Source organism: Pocillopora verrucosa, chromosome 1, assembly GCF_036669915.1.
Source record: "Pocillopora verrucosa isolate sample1 chromosome 1, ASM3666991v2, whole genome shotgun sequence".
Lineage (NCBI taxonomy): Eukaryota > Metazoa > Cnidaria > Anthozoa > Scleractinia > Pocilloporidae > Pocillopora > Pocillopora verrucosa.
Genome location: NC_089312.1, coordinates 12,197,837 through 12,217,804, shown reverse-complemented (window position 1 = coordinate 12,217,804; position 19,968 = coordinate 12,197,837). Strand labels below are relative to the sequence as shown.

The 19,968-nt window shown below is 38.8% G+C and overlaps 1 protein-coding gene and 1 pseudogene across 1 annotated transcript; both read left to right on the top strand.

Annotated features, from left to right (window-relative positions):
• The first annotated feature begins 3,289 nt into the window (after positions 1–3,289).
• Positions 3,290–7,641, top strand: LOC131770305 (uncharacterized; annotated as a pseudogene).
• An 8,981-nt stretch (positions 7,642–16,622) lies between these two features.
• Positions 16,623–18,695, top strand: LOC136282147 (uncharacterized). Its single transcript, XM_066169437.1, has 4 exons — positions 16,623–17,321; positions 17,407–17,500; positions 17,805–18,149; positions 18,331–18,695. Exons 1-4 carry the CDS (start codon positions 16,623–16,625, stop codon positions 18,693–18,695), a joined length of 1,503 nt encoding a protein of 500 aa, XP_066025534.1.
• The last annotated feature ends 1,273 nt before the right edge of the window (positions 18,696–19,968 follow it).

The following is a 19,968-nucleotide window of genomic DNA, read 5'->3' as shown; positions in this document are numbered from 1 at the left end:
AATGCCTGAAAAGCTTCGTTAGAGCTTTTCTCTAAAACTGTGTATCTTAACTCTGAATCAATATACATGCCGACGCCACCCGCTGAAAGAGGTGTCGGGACGTATTCAAAAGTGTAACCTGGAATTTCAGGATTGAAGTCCATAGAATTTGCATTTCTAATTCTGGTTTCGGTTACTCCAATCAATAACACTGAAATGATAATTAAGTTCATCGAGCAAATGGGTTTGGAAGTTTTCGAGATTACCTTTTAAGCTGCTAACATTGTTATGAAAAAAAGATAAATGACTATCAGAACGTTGTTCATTTAACTGATTTTTAGCTGACTAAAACTATACGGGGAATAGTATTTACAGCGGATAGGATAAATAGCAGAGAAATCTGTGTCGTAAAATTTACTGTTTACAGAGTTCAGACTGAAGATATCAATGTCATATACGCTAGGTAATCGTTCAAGATATTTTTTAGAAGGAAGGTTATCATTTGTTAAGAGATTATTATATTTGCCATGGCACTGGATTATGGAGCTCTGTCCACGGTACGGTAATTCAAGGAAGAAAGCTTTATTTTGCTTAACTTCGGTTGAAATCGGCATTGCTAAATATTAGAGCACTAAAATCTTCTAGTTACAGTCATACAAATACTTAGCTGAGCGCTTCCTGGTCATCTTGGATGATCCGAGAGAGATCGTCAGGGCACCGGACTTTTAAAGAACGTGAATCTTCTGATCTGCGAAGGAAAATGGTTCCGTTTTTGACCCAGCAGAACTGAAAACCAAACCTGGTCTTGAATGACTTGGCGTTCCCGTACAACTCCTGCATTCTCGGTGTAAGATGGTCAAGGATTAATATTTTGGACATGTCCTGACTCTCTTCTAAACCAACGTCTCGAGCCGCCACACTCGAGGCATGCCTTCTCGCCACCATGATATTATTTCTCGCGAGTCTCCTTACGAATTTGCAAATGATTGGTTTGGGGTCGGAGCGAGAAGAGTCACGAAAAGGGACTCTGTGAGCGATATCGATGTCGTTAATAGTAATGTTAGCGCCATGTGATTGAACAGATTAACGCAAAGATTACTGGTTTCGGAGGCGTCTTCATTAGCTTTTAGCTCAGGGACTCCGAGAATTTTGATGTTGAAGGTGTAGCTATAATCTTGTATCTCGTTCACGGCAATCTCCAGCTTCCCGAGGTTTTCCTCTACGTCGTCAAGTCGTTTCCGAATACCATGCACCTCGCTCTGGAAGCTTGACTCAGAATCATGCAGCCATTCTAAGCTCCTTTCCGTCTCCAGTTGGGCTTCCCGTCCGCCATTAGCTTCTTCTCTGACAACCAACTCTTGAGCACCAACTCGCTCCTCTAGTGATTTTATATCACGTCGAGCAGAATCGAGCATTCTCTTTAGATCCTCATTACTTTTCCTAAGCGATTTGACTTGTTGATGTGACATTATAAGTGCCTAAATTGACTTTCTTGAACGCTTTAAGCAGAGCTTCAAAAATTATGTCCGACCGTTACGCACACATGCGCAACAGAATTTTCAAGTTTTTGATAGTCTTGCTAACTAGTAAAATAGTTCAACCAGCGAAGATAGTTATGGTTAAGCTAGTTAAGCATAAGTAGCTGAATCAGTTCAACTGCACAATGTGCACAATATAACTGAAATAGTTCAAGTGGTTTAATAGTCAAAGGTCACCTGATAAAAATTGCACAATCCTTCTCAACTGGTTGGAGTAATTTAAGTTGTCAAATCCACCTCAATGAATAAACGGTACAAACTGCACATTCTTGCTTAGTTCCTTGAAGTATTTAAAATAGTCAACTATTTTAATTGATTGGACCTGTAAAATAGTTCAACCAGGGAGGACGGGTAAACTGCACAGATTGCAAAATCTTTCTTAATTAGTTTAAGTAGTTGAAATGGTTCAACTGGACAAAATGCATAACTAGCTAAAACAATTCCATTGCCCAAACTTCACAATCTAGCTAAGTGGTTTAACTAGTTAAGATAGTGGTATAGTACTTGGTGTTTTTAACGCATATTCACTAGATATCAGTGATTCTGTGTTATTATTGCGTGGTAATTTTGCAATGGCTTCTTCCTATAATACCTATTATTTCTTAAAATCTATATGCTATTATCATTCTTGGAAATTCTTTCATTTTCATCTAATGTATGGGTATACATGGAATCCCAAGAAATATATTCAGATGACAGTAGTTATCATAGAAGTCAAGATAGCGGTTATGTGTGATAGTCAAGTCGATTATTCAGACACAAGTGATATTCATGACGATACATGACCAAAATCATATACATATTTATACAAGATATACAAGATATTTAATGAGGGCAATATATTAGAAGCAGAAGAGGAATTATGTAATATGAAATGTATTTTAAGGAAACCAAGTATAACCCCTAATAATATTTAAACATATAATATCTATGCAATATCATAGTGTATTGCCATAAAATAATTCATGTTGAATCGGATGGAGTCATTTGTTGTTATAAGCAAGTAAAGGAACGATCAGTCATGGTAGAAAAATATTGGGAGAAACAGTGCTTGGAGAATGAAGACCATGTGATTGTGTGCACCAATTGTGGGCAAGTAGATGGCTATGAACTAATGAAAGAGTTTTGTAGCTTCCATGATAACAAGTGTAAAATAACAGAAAGATCAATTTCTTTCAGGAAATTCTTTCTTAATAGGGTAGTATTTAATCTAACCAAAAAGTATGACATGATAATAACAACAAGGAACAGAAATAAGGCAATATCAGTCTTTGAAAAGATAAACAATGTATTACCACACATCAATGGTTATAGAAAACCGATGATTAATATCAATTCCATCACTATATTAAATGATGTGCAAATCAATATAGATTACATAAAGATAACCAAATCAAAGAAACCCTTTCATATTATCACAACTACTGGAACAATATATTGAAACTAATCAATACTGATTACAACATACTACTTAATAAATAACTAATCAATCACAAGTAAATTACTTCTTGTACTGTTGCTCAAAAGCATCAACCAAGGAACACATGTGTAGGATAATATTGTCTAAAGTTTTCAACTGGTTCAAATTACTCTCTTTATCAAATGACACTCCTCTTAAATAGGACCTTAATTCAATGAGTGTCTTTACATAGGTAGTAAAAGCAAATCGACCGTGAGAACTCTCGGTACAGACAGGAACCCATTGATGGGATTCTATAGAGAATAGTTTCAACACAGGGGTCTCGAAACTGTTAAAAACATCGTGGGCAACTATGGAAGACTTTCCTGGTAAGTAACTGTGTTTTCTTCTCGATCCTTTAACATCCGTGCCTTATCTTGCTAATTTCGATGCTGACATCTACTTCAGGAAAACCGTTGTCCGAAAATGTATATTTCTTTCATTTTCACTCCTAGAATGTGCAGATAATTCTCGTAATGATCTCGAGGAGGAAAAGGGAGTGGGAACCGGAGAAAAGTACTGGAAGAATCCGACGAAAGGTAGAAAAATTACTCTTTATAGCTTTCACATTTCATTACTAGTGACGCTAAACCTATGACAATACTGGAAAAAATGGAAGGTAACTATCGTGATGAGCTGTTTCGTTCTAATTCCATTTAAACTGGGCTATTCTAAATCTGAATTAAAGTATTTATGAATTATGAATTGTAAAAAACCCATGAACCTCACAGTGCTTTATCAAACACAAAATTCTTAATTCATATGATTTAATATTTGCTTCGGTGCTGGAGTAAGGATTAATGACCGATCCTTAATGACTGTAAGTCAACAAAGGGGAGAAAATTAATCCAAAAAATTATGCTTTTAAATTTGTAAATCAGAATCAATGGACCTTGGAAAGATGATCACAATCTTCATAAAGCTTTACAATTAAGTTTACAAGAGTGTTCTCTTAACCAAAGGTATGCTACTTTTGAGAAATCTTATTTTTGTTTGTGTCACACCGCAAACATAAGTTAAATTAGAATCTTTTGCAGTGTTGTTAATTGGACTCTAGGTAAAGCTCATGGGATATAACAGTATGGAGAGTCCCAAAAATGTTCACAAATCGATGTAAATTTCTCTTGTTTACAACATGCTTGAATGTTTTTAGGTCAATGTCAAATGTGACAGGATCATTTCAATCAGGTAACAAGCTTTTCAATGTGTTGAAAGTGTTTATTCCAAAAAATAGCCACATATTTAAGCTCTTGCATGTCCATGTTCATGCAGTTTGTTTTCTTTTGGATTATTTTAGTTTACAGGATTTACTGGCTAGCATATAATTCATGTAAAAAACGCTTAAGCATAATAAATGTTATGATATGAAAAATTGATGTAGACTGAAATTACCAGGAAATCAATTAAAAGAAAAAAGGTTTGAGCATGTCTAAAAAATGGAGATACAGATGCAAGAAACAGAGTATAGCAGGAGGGGACTGGCTATTGAAACATTTGATGGAGCTTTTGAAAAATTTTAAAATAAACTCAAGTTGTCTTTTGTGGGCGTAGCTCAATTATTTCTCACTTAACTTAGCATGCCAGTGCATTAGTATGAGTTATGGACATGTAACATATTGTAGCTGTGAACAATTATATAAGAAAGCATTAAAAGGTAAAGTGCCAGTGCAGTTCATTTATCTTCACTGCTATGAAAATTAGAAATGTGAATAACTAGCCTTAGTGACTATCCCATGTGCCCCCTCTTCCCCCAAGAGAGTGCATAATAATGTTCTCAACCCAGATTAAATAACCTTACAACATGAAATTCTTGCTTTACAGAATGGCAGTACCATTACTAAAATAAAAATGGTTGGGACTTTAAGAGAAGCAGAAGGTATGTAGGACAAGTTAATAAACCATAAAACCATTTTGTTTCCACACACTAAAACTATTCCCCAAATGTGCAATGCAGTATAAGCTCACAAGCCGTAGCTTCCAGCTCTCTTTGCCTTAAAGATTTTTCTCAGTGATTTACAAAGTTATCAGGACTTATTTGAGTTCTATTGTTCCCATTCTCATTTCTCCTCATTTTTTCTCCAGTGTTATCAGGCAAAGTGAAGGTGATTTGGCATTGAAATCAACTTCATCCATTTCTCAAAAGGTGTGTGTTCATAGCTTATTGAAATATCGTGAGTGTTTAGTGTTCTTTCTTAAGCATTGCATTTTTCCTTATAATATTAGTATCACGGTTGGATGAATCCCAAATGTTGTTAGAGTTTGTTTGTGCATACATGTAACAAACGTTTATTAGGGCCGGATACATTTGTTTATGGCTCGATATTCTATTTTACTTTAATAGGTTGATAGCAGCCCAGTTCAGTCACTAGATGCAAAAAGACATAAGGGGCATGCTAGGCATGTCCATTACATTAAAATGATATGAGTATTCACCAACTCCTAACCTGTGATGTTAGGAGAACATGACAGAAAAAATTGACACATAGTAACAGGAAAGCTGGGTGTTCAAGCAAACCATTATTGGTTGATACCTATGGAGGAAGCTAGACTAGAGCTGCTAACATTGAAACAATGTTTTTAGCCTTATTTCGTCCGTTTTCTGAGTAGTGTAAAAACTCGAAAGCAGTTAACCATTTGTCCTCAACTGTGGCTGCTACTGTTGGCTTTCATGACAAGGTTTATTGTTTGTGTACAATTTGTTCTATTGTTGACTCCTACAACAGCAGTTACTTGATGGCTGGTTGTTAGAATCCTTTAACAGGGTTTCACTAAATTAAATAAACCTTTTATTCTTGTTGCAAGAAAAGAAAATTGGAGGAGTTTGGCTTTGTGTGCATAGCGATATGTTTTGAGGGCAATGAGGGCACTGTAGCAACAGAATATAAAGTAGACTTCATGGAGATGGTTGACAGTAATGGTGAAAGTATCATCACCAGTAGTCACGAAAGCGAAATCACCAGTAGTAATGAAACTGAAATGTAAATGTATTTTGACTGAAAGCAGAACTCTCCTTTCTTGATGGAATATCGAGGCAAAGTAACAGCAAGAAGTGTATTTAGCTTTTCTTTAGTGTCCAGAAAGTTTTGGTTAATTATTTCATTACTTCTCCAAGAATTGGGTTTTTACTTATAATCGCTCCCATCATGATTTTTGTGTGATTAAAATATTTCCATTTTGAGCACTTTTTCAAAGTTCAAAAAGGTGCGTTAAAAATTCACTACTATCCAGTAAATTAAATAACAGACTGTGTCAATTTCCACCAGTTTGTTGGGCATTTCGTATCACTATTTATCAACAGTTTTCATGCGTATTGTCTGACTGAAATGGTAGTATACATCTATTTTCGTTTTGCTTTTACCTTGTGGGCTTTCCGTTACTTGGCGCGGTTTTGGAACCTTTGCTATGCAAGATGTGATATGTTGATGTTCTCTTTCTAGGAATCTAACAAGTATTACGAAGACGACAAGCGTATCCCATACCACGAGAAAGGAAGAAGCTCTGCATATTCAAGTGAAGAGGTTGTCGACATTTTGATGAGAGTAAAAGAGCCTGTCTGTACCAAAGTGCCAAAGTGCCATGGTTATGGAGAACACCTCCTTTTTTGTTGATTTAGACGCCCTTGTCCATCCGCATGATTGTAAAGCTGACGATCTTGGCAAGTAGCATACTCGTTCTCTGAAAAGCTACATTTCCGTCGACCGCAACGTGAGTGGGGATATCTTGGATATGAAGATAACGAGGCAAAAGAGAAACGACGCCGGCTTCATAATGGTTGTCAAGCACTATCATCATCATGACAAGGAAGCTGAATACTAAATACCCCATTATCCTTCTTGTACGACAGCAACTGGCAAAGGCACCGACTTGTCTTACTTCAGTACTATTATAAAGAGGAGATATGGATATGAAGATAACGAGGCAAAAGAGAAACGACGCCGGCTTCATAATGGTTGTCAAGCACTATCATCATCATGACAAGGAAGCTGAATACTAAATACCCCATTATCCTTCTTGTACGACAGCAACTGGCAAAGGCACCGACTTGTCTTACTTCAGTACTATTATAAAGAGGAGGAAGTGCAACTGAACCTTAAACCGCATGGAAACTCTAAAAACAGCAACGAATCCTATGTACCAGCGAGACCAAGCACCATTCAAGAACTGAGGGAAACTGTATCATCAAGGAAATGGCAACCCAGGGAAGTCTTTTTCGAATCAGTTCGTCGAAAAGGGGGGTTGGAATTCTGTCGTTCTAAAAGTGAGCTGCCGCGAAATGCGAAACAAGTTAGTAACGCACTAGCTTCGTCTACAACCTCCTTTCAACCTTCCACCAAGCAAAGAAGAGATATCTTGCTAGAGGCGATGGATAAGTACAAGAGCAAAGATAGTTTCGTTAGAGAAGTTGTTGGTGCTCCAGAACCTATAGCCTTTCTTGCCTCTGACCGGCAATTGAAAGACATCAAGTTGTACAGTGCCCAAGTGGGCTCATTTTCCATTCTTAGCGTGGACGTGAGAACTGGTAAGCATCCTGTTTTTCTTGGACCCTTTCTTGTTCATCAAAGTAAAACTGAACAGACTTACAGGTATCTAGGTTCAGCGATGAAGCATTTCAATCCACAAATTGTACAACTCAATGCGTTTGGGACGGATGGTGAACGTGCGTAACCAACGCATTTAGAGAAGAGTTTCCGGAGGCTGACCATCATAGATGCTTTATCCATCTTCGAAAGAACGTCGAGATGAAGATGTCTAGTCTAGGTATCCTTGGATAGGATCAAAATGAATTCCTGTGTGAAATATTTGGAAAAAGTGTCGCTGCCACCTCATACCATGGAATTGTAGATTCCAATGAAGCAGATGATTTTTACGCAAAATTTTGCTCTCTGGAAAACGTTTGGAATGACCGCGAAAGGGAAATCACCATCCAAGAACCAGCACTCTATGACTGGTTTGTGGGGAATGTCTCTGACACGATCATAACTTCTATGCTAAAGCCCCTCCGCCAGAGGGCTTGACTAGGAGACTTGTTGTATTCCATTCATGACAACGAAGCAGAAGACCACATTTTAAAGCTGAAGACTGAGCACAAGCGTGTCAGTTTGGTAACCTTAATTTCCAAAAGCCACGAGTCTGTGAAGGAACAGGATGCACTGTTGGAAGGAGCAATTCTAGATCAGGGTGAATGCAGACTGACAAATGAGTACAGCCACCTCAAGATATCCCCAGAAAGGTAGAGGAAATGAACCCCCCGAGAGGAGGGCTTACACCAACAAGGCCAAGGAGTGTGGCCCAGTGTCGCAAACACCATCCACATCGTCAATATCATGTAAGCAGTCTGGCATTTCTGGCGTCCCAGAGAGTATTTTGTCCAATCTGTTTGCCAAAGCATGGAGGCTGCTGCACATGAAAAGAGTTACAGATGGCTTCCAACACGACAACACTGTACTGGTAGTATCGGAAACGTCTACAAAACCACATGTGGTGACAGAATACACTCAAGCCTATGTGATCACACATTGGCAGCCGCGGAACACAAGGGTAAGTTTCAAATGCTATGCAGGCAAATGTAACCAAAATGTCCACTTACGGCCTTGACGTTGACAGTGCTGGAAAAAAGCCTCACCAGAAGAAGAGAGGCAAAAAGTCTAAGAGGGCAGAAAGCTTTGTAACTGAACGCGTGGACAGGCTGCAAAGAACTGCGGATGTCCAACAACCTGTCAAACTAACGATTATTCGAAGAAATGGACAACATGAAGTTAGTGGTGGAAGTGTCAATCCATTCTCTCTTGTCTTCCTTTCCGATCATACCTGCGTAACAACTTGCACAAGATGTAGCAGACGATTCGCACGCATGGCAGATGGTGGCCTCTCTCTCCTCCTCCACATGACATTGCTCTTACTCACGGCAAGTGTCGTCCCTGGAAAGATAAAACAGGAATTCTGAGAGTAGGGAAGGAAAAGGGTGTTTACTTTCATGTAAATTTAGCTTGTGTCAGAAAGGGAAATAGTACTGATAGTGCTAGTTTTAATAGTTCCAAATTACAAATCAATCCCATTGTCAGGGGACGCCTGACCAATGCACACAAAGATTTTCTGAATCACCAGCTGAACATTTCGCCACAAAATTAATATCCAGTGTATTCGATCAGTGTCGTTATGGTGAAACAAGTTCAATCAATAATTATCGGAAAATAACACAAAAGGAATAATTGTAGTTAGGTCTCTGGCACAAGCACAAATGTTGGGCCGCTGTATATGTTTGCATTCACTTGGTGTCCTCTTAATATCTTTTGAACCTGTCAAGGTCAACCACTGGCATTTAAGCCCCCTTTCCATAACCAAAATATCCATCTTTTCTGCCAAGGTATATTATTCTTTTTCATAACTTTACGTTTTGCTACGGTGTTTGCTTTAATATCCATGAGAACAATAAGAGATTCCGTAATAGTAGCCGTTCAAGGCATTCAATTAACTCTACATTGCTATGTAGGCTGAATGACTGTTATATAGGTGCTGCGTGCTCCATCCGTTGTGTCCTATGCAACAACGCCATCACCATGGCCACAGCTCAAGTATTTTGTTGACATTTCTAAATATGGCAAGCTAGTGAAATGTTACTTCCACTTGTTCTGAAATTTAATCTTCACGTTCAGTTTATGCGATATGTTGTAGTTAAGTTGTACTTTTTCAGCTGCATTTAAACGGAATTAACTTTGGGTGTGACAGTCGCAGGTTTGGGCAGCGCACTTGGTATTTTAACGGTAAAAAAACCAGCCATTATACCCTTCAATTAATATGATAAGAAAGGTACAACTATCGTTACTAAAACAAAAGTCGTATAAATGTGGTTTCTGTTACATTTATCATTATCATATCACAAGATGTGACTTTTTCCTGTTAATTCATGCATTGCCAACAGTGACCGATGATAGAGAAATTTTTAGCATGATGTTTCACGGCGGCGAGCGTTTCTTGTCGTTGACTTCGTTACTTTGACATTTAATTCTTCAATAATTCTCTGAAAAGTAGGGAGAAAATGACACCTTTACGACAAGGACGAAGCCACTTATTTTCGTTTTCCAAATGCCTGATGACAGAAGTGGAATTTTTGCCGTTGGCGGAAGGGGATAACGTTATGCTTAATCTCGAGCTCTACTCACTCAGAAAGGTTAGAAAATGGTGTTAAGGTCAATGGACAGAACACAACGCCATTAGTATAAAAATCTGGTTTAAGTTGGGAATTGTGTTTTTAGCTGGCATGCACAACTTAGTGATTTAATGTTGTTTTAAGCCTTGTGAGACTAGTCTCCTGCAAAGCATTCCTGTTGGTTTCAATTCAAATGAGAATGAACAAATGACTTACCGGTAAGTGTTGAGATCGTAGATTTATTGCATTCATAAACAAATAGTGCACATCGTAATCAATAATGCTCCATTTGCTTTAGTAATAACGATCAATTTCAATTCCTAATGAAATGTGAAAGCTATATAGATTAATTTATGTACCTATCGTCGGATTCTCCACACGTACATTTCTCCGGTTCCCAATCACTTTCCAGCTCGAGATCATTACGAGAATTATATGCACATTCTAGGAATGAAATGAAAAAAATATACATTTTCGGACAACGGTTTTCCTGAGGTAAACAGCAGCGACGAAATTAGCAAGGATAAGGCACAGATGTTAAAAGAATAAGTACGAAAACATGGTTACTTATCAGGAAAGTCCTCCATGGCAGCCCACAATGTTTAAATCCCCTATCCACTATTCTGTACCCAGGATTCTCACGGTCAAACAGGAAAGCAAACACATCCGGCTGAACCATGGACGTTGGAAATCATCGGCTACTACTGAAAAGCTTTCCAGCATATAACACACCTTTCTTCAGACCACCGAACATTATACTTTACAAATTCAGCACCAAAATGAGGTTTGTTCATCACGCCCCCGAGTCTCTCCGAGTCCCCACGTCCCCGAGTCTTACGAACCCGAGTCCCAGTCCTCACGTTCCTGTCCCACTTTTAGTAGAGTGACTTAAAGTCCAGCTATTATCGACCAAAAAAACACTAAATTGTTCAAATCAATGATAAACTTTGAAACTTTGCCATAACACTTACGACCCTAAGACCAATATTTTCCGATATGGGGCCAATCCAAATTAACTTCTGATGACGAGAACCACGCATGTCATTCGCTAACATGGAAACGAGGCTAAGAATTTTAAAAAACCCTCTTTAACCACATTGCTTGGGGAAATTTGCGACAAAAGCCTTCAAACATAACAACCGAATCATTTTCTGTCCATTCGTATTCATCGTATGCCATTACGTGATTTTCCTCTATGATATTTTTCATAATGTGTGGGTTCCCTATGTTTAAACGTGAAATATACGTGTTTATGTTATTTTCTGAATCACGATTGGTAAAAATTGTTTACCTTAGTAACGTAAAGCTTATGTCTTTAGTTGATTTGACATTCTCTTCCGTTACTTTAGTAAAATTAACCAGCTGTTATAAACAAGCTTTGGTTAACAGATTTGGGATACGTGTGGTAAATTGTTCAGCTACACTTCACTGAGCGGCGCCTTAGGTGAAATCCTACAGTGTTCTCCTATCTAACCAAAATTCAACAAACAATTGATGTGATGCCTAATTCATCAGTATGGACTTTATTCTTCTCAGATGTCAGCTGGTAAAAGATAGATACTAAAAATAGATGATCATGAGAAAAAGTACACAACTGAAGTGGTGGCATGATTGATTTGTGATATTTAGAAGGACAGATGTACGAAAAACACATTAAGCTTTTTCCTATTCACTAGTAACTTTATTAGATTGTGGATTCTACATTCAAACTAGGTGAGATTAAATTTATCCTCATCATGCTTCATTATGGCTTGCTTACATGGAAAGGTAATTGTTATTGTAGCTTCACAGATGTTTTCATTGCTGTCACAACTAACTTTTATAATAAAGTTTCACTTAACATAGAATGTTTTAAGAACTTTCTTTCTTCCTCTCCAATACTATTTTTGAAGCACTATTAACCCTTTACACCCTAACATTGGTATGCATATTCTTCATACTGTTCTCCATACATTTCCTTATGTGCTAGCAGGGAGAATTTGTTTAACAACTAAGAGGTTCTTCAGTTGAAATAATATTGCCTTTATTCAAATAACCTTAATGCTTGATTCAGGGGTGATATTGAAAGGGTAAATTAAATGGTAGTCACTATCAGAGATTAAAGGGTTAAAGGAAGCAGGTTATTAAAAAAATTATCACTTTGATTCGAGCAAGTAACTGAATATGTGAGTAACATTTGATGTTTTCACATGTAACAGGATGATCAAGCTAAAGATGGCCTCAAAAAGGAGTGAACTCAGCTGTAATAATTAGGTTACTACTTTTGAAACTTGAATACTTGGTAAATACACCTTGACTTGCAACTCTGATGATTACAGTTTTCTGAGGTAATTAAAACGTCTGTCCCCAAGCAGGAACCATCCACACAACCTGTACAGTCATAACCTATGAGATAACTTCAGAAAAATGCATCTGTGTCAGTGGAACTATTGTAAGTACAGTACCACCTAGTGACAAAAATTAATGATTTCCTGTAATTATGAATGTTTGGGAGAAGTTGTAATGGTAACTGTGATGTTATTTATGAAGTAGTGGCCAATACCGCTGATATACAATATTGCGTTTTCAGAAAAAATGTCGCGTTGACGTTCTTGTCAGTTGGTTGAGGTTGATCTGTTTACTTGATTAAAAACTGTTTGGTTGAGTTTCTTGTTTGTGCTCATTCGGAGTTAAGGACCAACACATGGTGTCAGAAGTAAGTGGATGAAGCTTTTTTTTGCCGACCATATTTGTGAAATATTTGTCTTGTGGAAACCTTGGTCCGTTGCTGTTCGCATAAATCGAAACCGCGTGGTGTGAAATGGCGGCCAGGCGTTTGTTGAACCCGCCGGATCCTCTGCAGCTTTCAAGTGGAAATGTATCTGAAAATTAGAAAAGATTTAAACAAAAGTGGAGTAACTATGAGCTCGCTATCGGAACAGCCAGAAAGGAAGACCCCATTCGGGTAGCAACTTTTCTCACCGTAATCGGCGACGAAGCGCTAGATGTTTACAATGCTTTCACGTGGGACAGTGACAAAGACAAAGTTAAAATGGATGGAGCAGTATTGTGAGCCTCGCAAGAATACTATTTACGAGAGGTATTTATTCTTTTCGCGTGGACAGGAAAGTGGAGAGCCCATTGATAAATATGCCACAGTTCTACGTAACATGACGGACTCTTGTGAATTTCAAGATTTGAAAGATTCATTAATACGTGACCGCATCGTGTTTGGAATCGCTGATAACAACGTGAGAGAGCGTTTGCTGCGAGTCCCAGATTTGACGCTGAACAAAGCTCTAAAAATTGCACGAGCTGCCGAAACAACCCAAAGCCAGTTAAAACAAATGCAAAACCTTCACGAGGTAAATACAGTGGGGAAGAGGAAAGAAAATTTTTTCAGAAAGAAAGACGAAGAAAAAAAGAAATCAGCAAACGGAAATACTCAGCAGATCAACTGCAATTTTTGTGGCAGGAAACATGTACCAGACAGATTAAAGTGCCCTGCATATGGCCAACAGTGTAAAAAGTGTGGAAAATGCAACCATTTTGCTGCGAAGTGCACAGGAGGAAAGCAGTCCAGTCGTAACTTACATGCCAATCAACGTTTGAATTATGTTCAAGAAGATTCAGATGAGAGTCAATTTGAAGAGTATATTATCGATGTAATAACGTATCAAGTCAGTGTTGTTGAAGAAAAGAAATACCCAAAACAGTTGTTTACATCAGTCAAAGTAAATGATGCTAAGGATGTTACATTTCAGTTGGACTGTGGAGCAACTTGTAATTTGTTATCACTAAAAGAATTCTCAAGCATTAAGGGGAACCCCAAAGATCTCTATTTGAAGAAAACATCTGCAATACTCAAGATGTACAATGGAACCACTATGACTCCCCTTGGAAATTGCACTCTCAAATGTGTCAAAGGTGAGATGAGTAGAGATGCAGATTTCTTTATAACTGACGAGGATGTCAGACCTCTATTAGGTGCCGAAACATGTCAGGAACTGAACTTAATTAGGGTCATTACAAGTGACATTTCAGAACCAGAAACTGTGAATGCAGTTAATGACAAGGTTCAAACTGCCCACACTGTTCTAACCAGAGATCAAATTTTGAAAGAGTACAGTGATGTTTTTGAGGGATTAGGATGCATATATGGCCCGTACCATATGGAACTTGATGAAACTGTAAAACCTGTTGTTCACCCCCCTAGGAAAGTACCTGTAGCACTGAGAGACCGTCTAAAGGAAGAACTGGACAAGTTAGTCAGAGAGAAAGTTATCACCCCCGTTACAGAACCTACTAATTGGTATCTAGTGGTCTTAGTCAACAAGCCAGAGAAGTTAAGAATTTGTATTGACCCACAAGATCTAAACAAAGCCGTGCTGAGAGTTCATTATCCTCTCCCCACCATTGAAGACGTGGCCACAAGGCTATGCAAGGCTAAAGTCTTCTCGGTATTGGATGCAAAGAATGGATTCTGGCAAGTTCAGCTAGACAAACCGTCGTCACTTGACCACGTTTAATACACCTTTTGGTCGTGATCGTTGGCTTCGCTTACAGCCCCAGAAGAGTACCAGCGAAGAATCTCTGAAAGCCTACAAGGTCTCAAAGGTATAGAAGACATTGTAGATGACATACTCTGTGTTGGCGAGGGTGACACCTATGAAAGTGCGGTTAAAGATCATGACAGAAACCTAATTGCACTCCTGGAGAGATGTCGTGAGAAGAACATCAAGTTGAATTCAAAGAAGTTACAGTTGAGAAAGCAAGAAGTGCCCTACATCGTTGATGTCTTAACCCCTGATAGCCTCAAACCGGATCCAAGTGAAGTCAAGGCAATTGTAGCAATGCCTAACCCTTCAGGCAAGAAGGCCCTGCAAAGGCTGCTTGGAATGATTACGTATCTTGCAAAATTTCTGGCTAACCTGTCTGATGTGACGGAACCGTTGAGACGTCTTTTAGATAGAGATGTGCAATGGCATTGGAACGATACACACAAGAAATCATGGAAACAAGTGAAACAGTTGATCACAAGGGAACCAGTGCTGAAGTATTTCGACCCCAGTAAAGAAGTAACTCTGCAGTGCGATGCATCGGAATCAGGACTTGGTGCTGTCATCCTGCAAGAGGGTCGGCCTATAGCATTTTCGTCAAGAGCACTTAAGATTACTGAGAGAAATTACGCTCAAATAGAGAAAGAGCTGCTCGGCATAGTTCACGGGTGCACACGTTTTGACCAGTACGTTTATGGTAGGTCAATAACAGTACAGACAGATCACAAGCCATTAGGGACCATCTTCAAGAAATCTCTCCTTTCAGCACCTAAAAGGCTCCAAAGAATGTTATTACAGCTCCAGAGGTATAGTTTGAATAAAGCGTACAAGCCTGGAAAGGAACTGTTCATTGCCGATACACTCAGTCGAGCATTTCTTCCCAATAAGCCGACTACAGAAGAGTTGAACTCGGAGGTGTTAGTAGTCAGGCAAGAAGAGTATCTAATCAAATCCATTGAAGAAATCAGCATGGTAGAGTTTCTGCCAATCACGAGTGAACGCCTTATTGATCTCAGAAAAAAAAACTGAACTTGACGAAGGTCTTCAGCAGTTGAAGCATATTATCAAGAATGGTTGGCCAGAAACAAAAGAAGAAGTCTCATCAGAAATTAGGGGATATTTAAACTTCAAAGAAGAGCTCAGCATTCAAGATGGTATCCTCTTTAAAGGAAATCGAGTCATTGTACCTGTAGCCTTAAGGCCCCACATGATAACGCAGGTACACTCAAGCCACCTTGGTATTGCAAGCTGTTTAAATAAAGCAAGAGATGTCCTGTTTTAGCCAGGCATGACTGCCGAGATCAAGGACTGTGTTTCTAAATGTGAAACATGCAACAGTTATCAGACAAACCAGCAGAAAGAAACGCTCATACCTCATGATCCACCTAAACGCCCTTGGTCTCATGTTTTAACAGACCTTTTTAGTTTTGACAACAAAGAGTGGTTCATCATCGTTGACCATTGGTCAGATTATTTTGAACTGAACCCATTATCCAGTACCAACTCAAGTTCTGTTATCAAGTCTCTCAATGAATCCTTGTTATTAACTAAGAAACTTGGAGACCAGGTGAAGGCCGATTTCCTTCAAATTGCGCTGAAATTTGCCGCCTATCAAAAGGAACAAAATGATTCTGAATTGTTTTCTAAAAATGCCAAAACCGTGGAAACATTAGCCTCGTCAATGTCATCGATGACATCAGCAGTAATGAACCTATCCAAAGAAGTTTCTTCGCATGCTAAAGGCATTTAACATCGAACAACATGTAAGCGAGCCAACTCACAAGAATGGAAATACCTTAGATCTGCTCATCATTCGTGCTGATGATGACTTCAACCCTATATTGTTTGATCATTATGCAGTTTATTCTTAAGTGAAGCTCAAAAGGCCATTACTCGAGCAAAAAGATATTACTTACAGGAAGCTTAGATCAGTAGACACTAAATTATTGCAGACTGACATCATGTCTTCGACGCTCCTACCTGATTATCGAGATATGGAAGTTACACCACTTGTAGAGAACTTTGAGAGTACTCTGACCAGTCTCTTAGACACACACGCACCGACTAAGAAGCACACAATTATTCTTAGACCCCATGCACCCTGGTATAATGATTCTATTGACGTAGAGAAGAAGAAACGAAGGAAGCTAGAGCAGCAATGGCGTAAGTTAGGGCTCTGTATTGACCGGGAGCTTTATATAACGCTGTCTGGTGTGACTAATGACATGATAAAAAACGCAAAATTTAATTACTATTCCTCTATCATTACGGAAAACAAGGGAAATCAGCTACTACACAGGAAATCAGAACTCTGTTATCCTACATCATCATCAAATGAACAACTTGTTAATGACTTTGCTGCTTTCTTTCATGAGAAGATATCTAAGATGCGCTGTACCTTATCAACTGAATCTGATTCTGTGATTAATCCACTGCCTGATTCTCCCTGCTGTCAATGGGAATTTCCAGATTTCCGTACTGTGAGCAGTGCTGAAGTTAGTGACTATTTAATTTCTTCTGGCCTTAAGACATGTGACTTAGATCCTCTACCTTCAATTTTATTAAGGAAATGCTTGAATGTACTGCTGCCGGTCATCACAAGAATTGTAAACCTGTTACTAACTACGGGAAATATACCACACCATTTTAAAGAGGCAATGGTAAGACCAAAGCTAAAAAAGGACTCTGGACTATGAATATTTCCCTCACTTTAGGGCCATCTCTAACCTAAAGTTATTGTCCAAGGTGACTGAGAAAGCCGCTGCTTCTCAGCTTATCGACTACCTTAATACTAATGGACTGCAGGAAGCGCTCCAATCTGCCTATAAAATTGCTCACAGTACGGAAAGCTCTCGCAAAAGTCCAGTCAGATATCTTGAATGCAAGCGCTAAACAGGAAAATGTACTTCTTTCGTTGTTACACTCATCAGCTGCTTTTGATACGGTCGACCACATCATCTTGTTAAACCGACTGCGCACTCGATATGGGATCAAGGGAAACGCCCTTCAATGGTTTGCGTCCAATCTCACCGATCGCTGACAGTTTATCCGAGTAAAGAATACCAGATCGTCCTCTACGGAGCCACTATGGGGAGTGCTTCAAGGATCTGTGTTTGCGCCAATTTTGTATAAACGTTCCACAGCCCCTCTTGCTGACATCATTCAAAAGCTTGGTCTCCTTTACCACCTCCATGCAGATGACTGTCAAATCTATGTGTCGTTTAAATCAAGTCCTGATGAAGTATCTGCTGCTCTTGCAAAATTGGAGGATTGTGCTAGTGAGATCTACGCTTGGATGGCATATAATAAACTAAAACTCAATTGTGAAAAGACTGGGTTTTTAGTAATACATGCCAAACATTGCCCGTGCCCACCAATAGACGAGATTACAATCGCTGGTGTTAAAGTAGAAAAGTCAATAAAAGCTAGAAACATTGGAGTAATCTTTGATAGTCTTATGGACCTTGAACAGCATATTGATCATATTTGTAAGATGGCTTTTTGCCATATACGTAGTCTATCCAGGATCAGGAACTGTCTTTCTCTAAAAGACATGGAAACATTGGTCCATGTATTCATAACGACCAAGCTAGATAACTGTAATTCATTATTAGCTGGGCTGCCACAATACTTAATAGATAAGCTTCAGCATGTTCATAATGCGCTTAGTCTCCCGTACTCACAAGTATGATAGAATTACGCCAGCCTTAATGGATCTCCATTGGCTACCTGTTAAACGACGTATATCTTTCAATATATTACCACTTACATATGAGGCCTTGAATGCCTTGGCGCCTCAAAATATATCGGACTTGCTAGTGCAGTACACACCAGCTAGAACTCTACACTCTTCTAACAAACAGTTCTTGCAAGTGCCTAAGTTTAAACTTAAGACTTATGGAAGCAGGTCATTTAGTTATGTTGCGCCCTACCTGTGGAACAAGCTCCCAGACACCATACGACAGGCACCATCACCTGCGACATTTAAGTCAAAGCTCAAGCCCTATCTTTTTAGTCAAGCTTTCGATCTGTAGGACTATTAATATTAATTAATTTGCTAGTATTATTTCCTGGCTAATTTAGTTAATTATCTATAATTATTTTAATTGCACATATTGTAAAGCGCTCCGAACTCTAGGGTGAGCGCTATAGAAATCCTACATTACTATTATTAGTAGTATAACGAAAATGGTGGAAAGTTTAGGATCAAAACAAAACTTAAGTGGTCTACAACGATTGCCGCTACCAACATGGGATGGAAATTGCAGATCGCATGCCACCTGGAAAAAGGAATTTCATCAATGGATGATGAAATATGGTCATGAAAAAGAGGAACAACTATAACGTTTTCGAAACACGATGCCTAAAGGATCATGGTGGACAGACCTAATCAAAACCTGTAGAACTATTGAGGGTGCCTGGAACATCTTGGATATGGAGTTTGCAGACAGGCGAGAACTAATGGATGAATTGCTGTCTGAAATAAACAATCTTAGGCCAGTCCAACGAGATTCCAAGTCTTCAACAAACTTCGCCACAACAATATCTTGTTACATAAACAGAAGATAATGGGTGTCCTGTTAGAGGCTTCAGAGGCACCGTTCTTTATGTCTCAAATTTTGTCTAAACTCGATCTAAACAACAACAAACATTTTGGTAGAGAGATGAGAAGAGATGGCAAAGAAGAAAACGTCAGAAACCCTATTGCCTGGTTACATCAAGAAACAAGCATTCGTTCCTGTGGTAAAAGTAACAGTGTCTGGGGAACAAAGAGAACGTCGCCAAGAAAAGGGTTAAAAAAGGCGGAAAACAACACCACAGATGGTGAAGAAACTGATGATAATACATGTCCACTTAGTTGTAAAGCAAAACATCATCTCGCTGCTTGTCCTATCTTCAAGATTATAACAGTCAACCAAAAGTGGGGAATTGTCAAACAATATTGGAGATATCAAAAGTGTCTAACAGCACTTCACACAAACGAATGCAAGAAACCAGATGGCTCAACCTGCGATAAATGTAGAAAAAACCACCACCGATCTCTACATAATGACAAGGCAAATGAAACCATCACGAGGTTAAATCCAAAAGCAGCACCATTCCAAAGCGGTATCCTAGATGTCCCAGTTACACAGAATTGCAACAACGTTCACGAAAACGCTGTATACCAGTAGAAACGACAATTAAAATCTGTCACTGGATTGCTTCCTGTTCAAAAGGTGAAAGTCATAAACAGGAACGGAAACTTCCTCGCTGTACTCGCAATGTTAGATTCTGGATCTAACACCAGCCTCCTCTTTAAGAATA

What these genes read in the sequence shown, in the direction of transcription:
- LOC136282147 (XM_066169437.1), top strand. Translation starts at nt 16,623, where the DNA reads ATGTCTTCGACGCTCCTACCTGATTATCGAGATATGGAAGTTACACCA. An exon ending in ACCATTTTAAAGAGGCAATG is followed by an intron (nt 17,322 to 17,406) that starts GTAAGACCAAAG and finishes TTATTGTCCAAG; the next exon opens with GTGACTGAGAAAGCCGCTGC. An exon ending in TGCCTATAAAATTGCTCACA is followed by an intron (nt 17,501 to 17,804) that starts GTACGGAAAGCT and finishes AACGTTCCACAG; the next exon opens with CCCCTCTTGCTGACATCATT.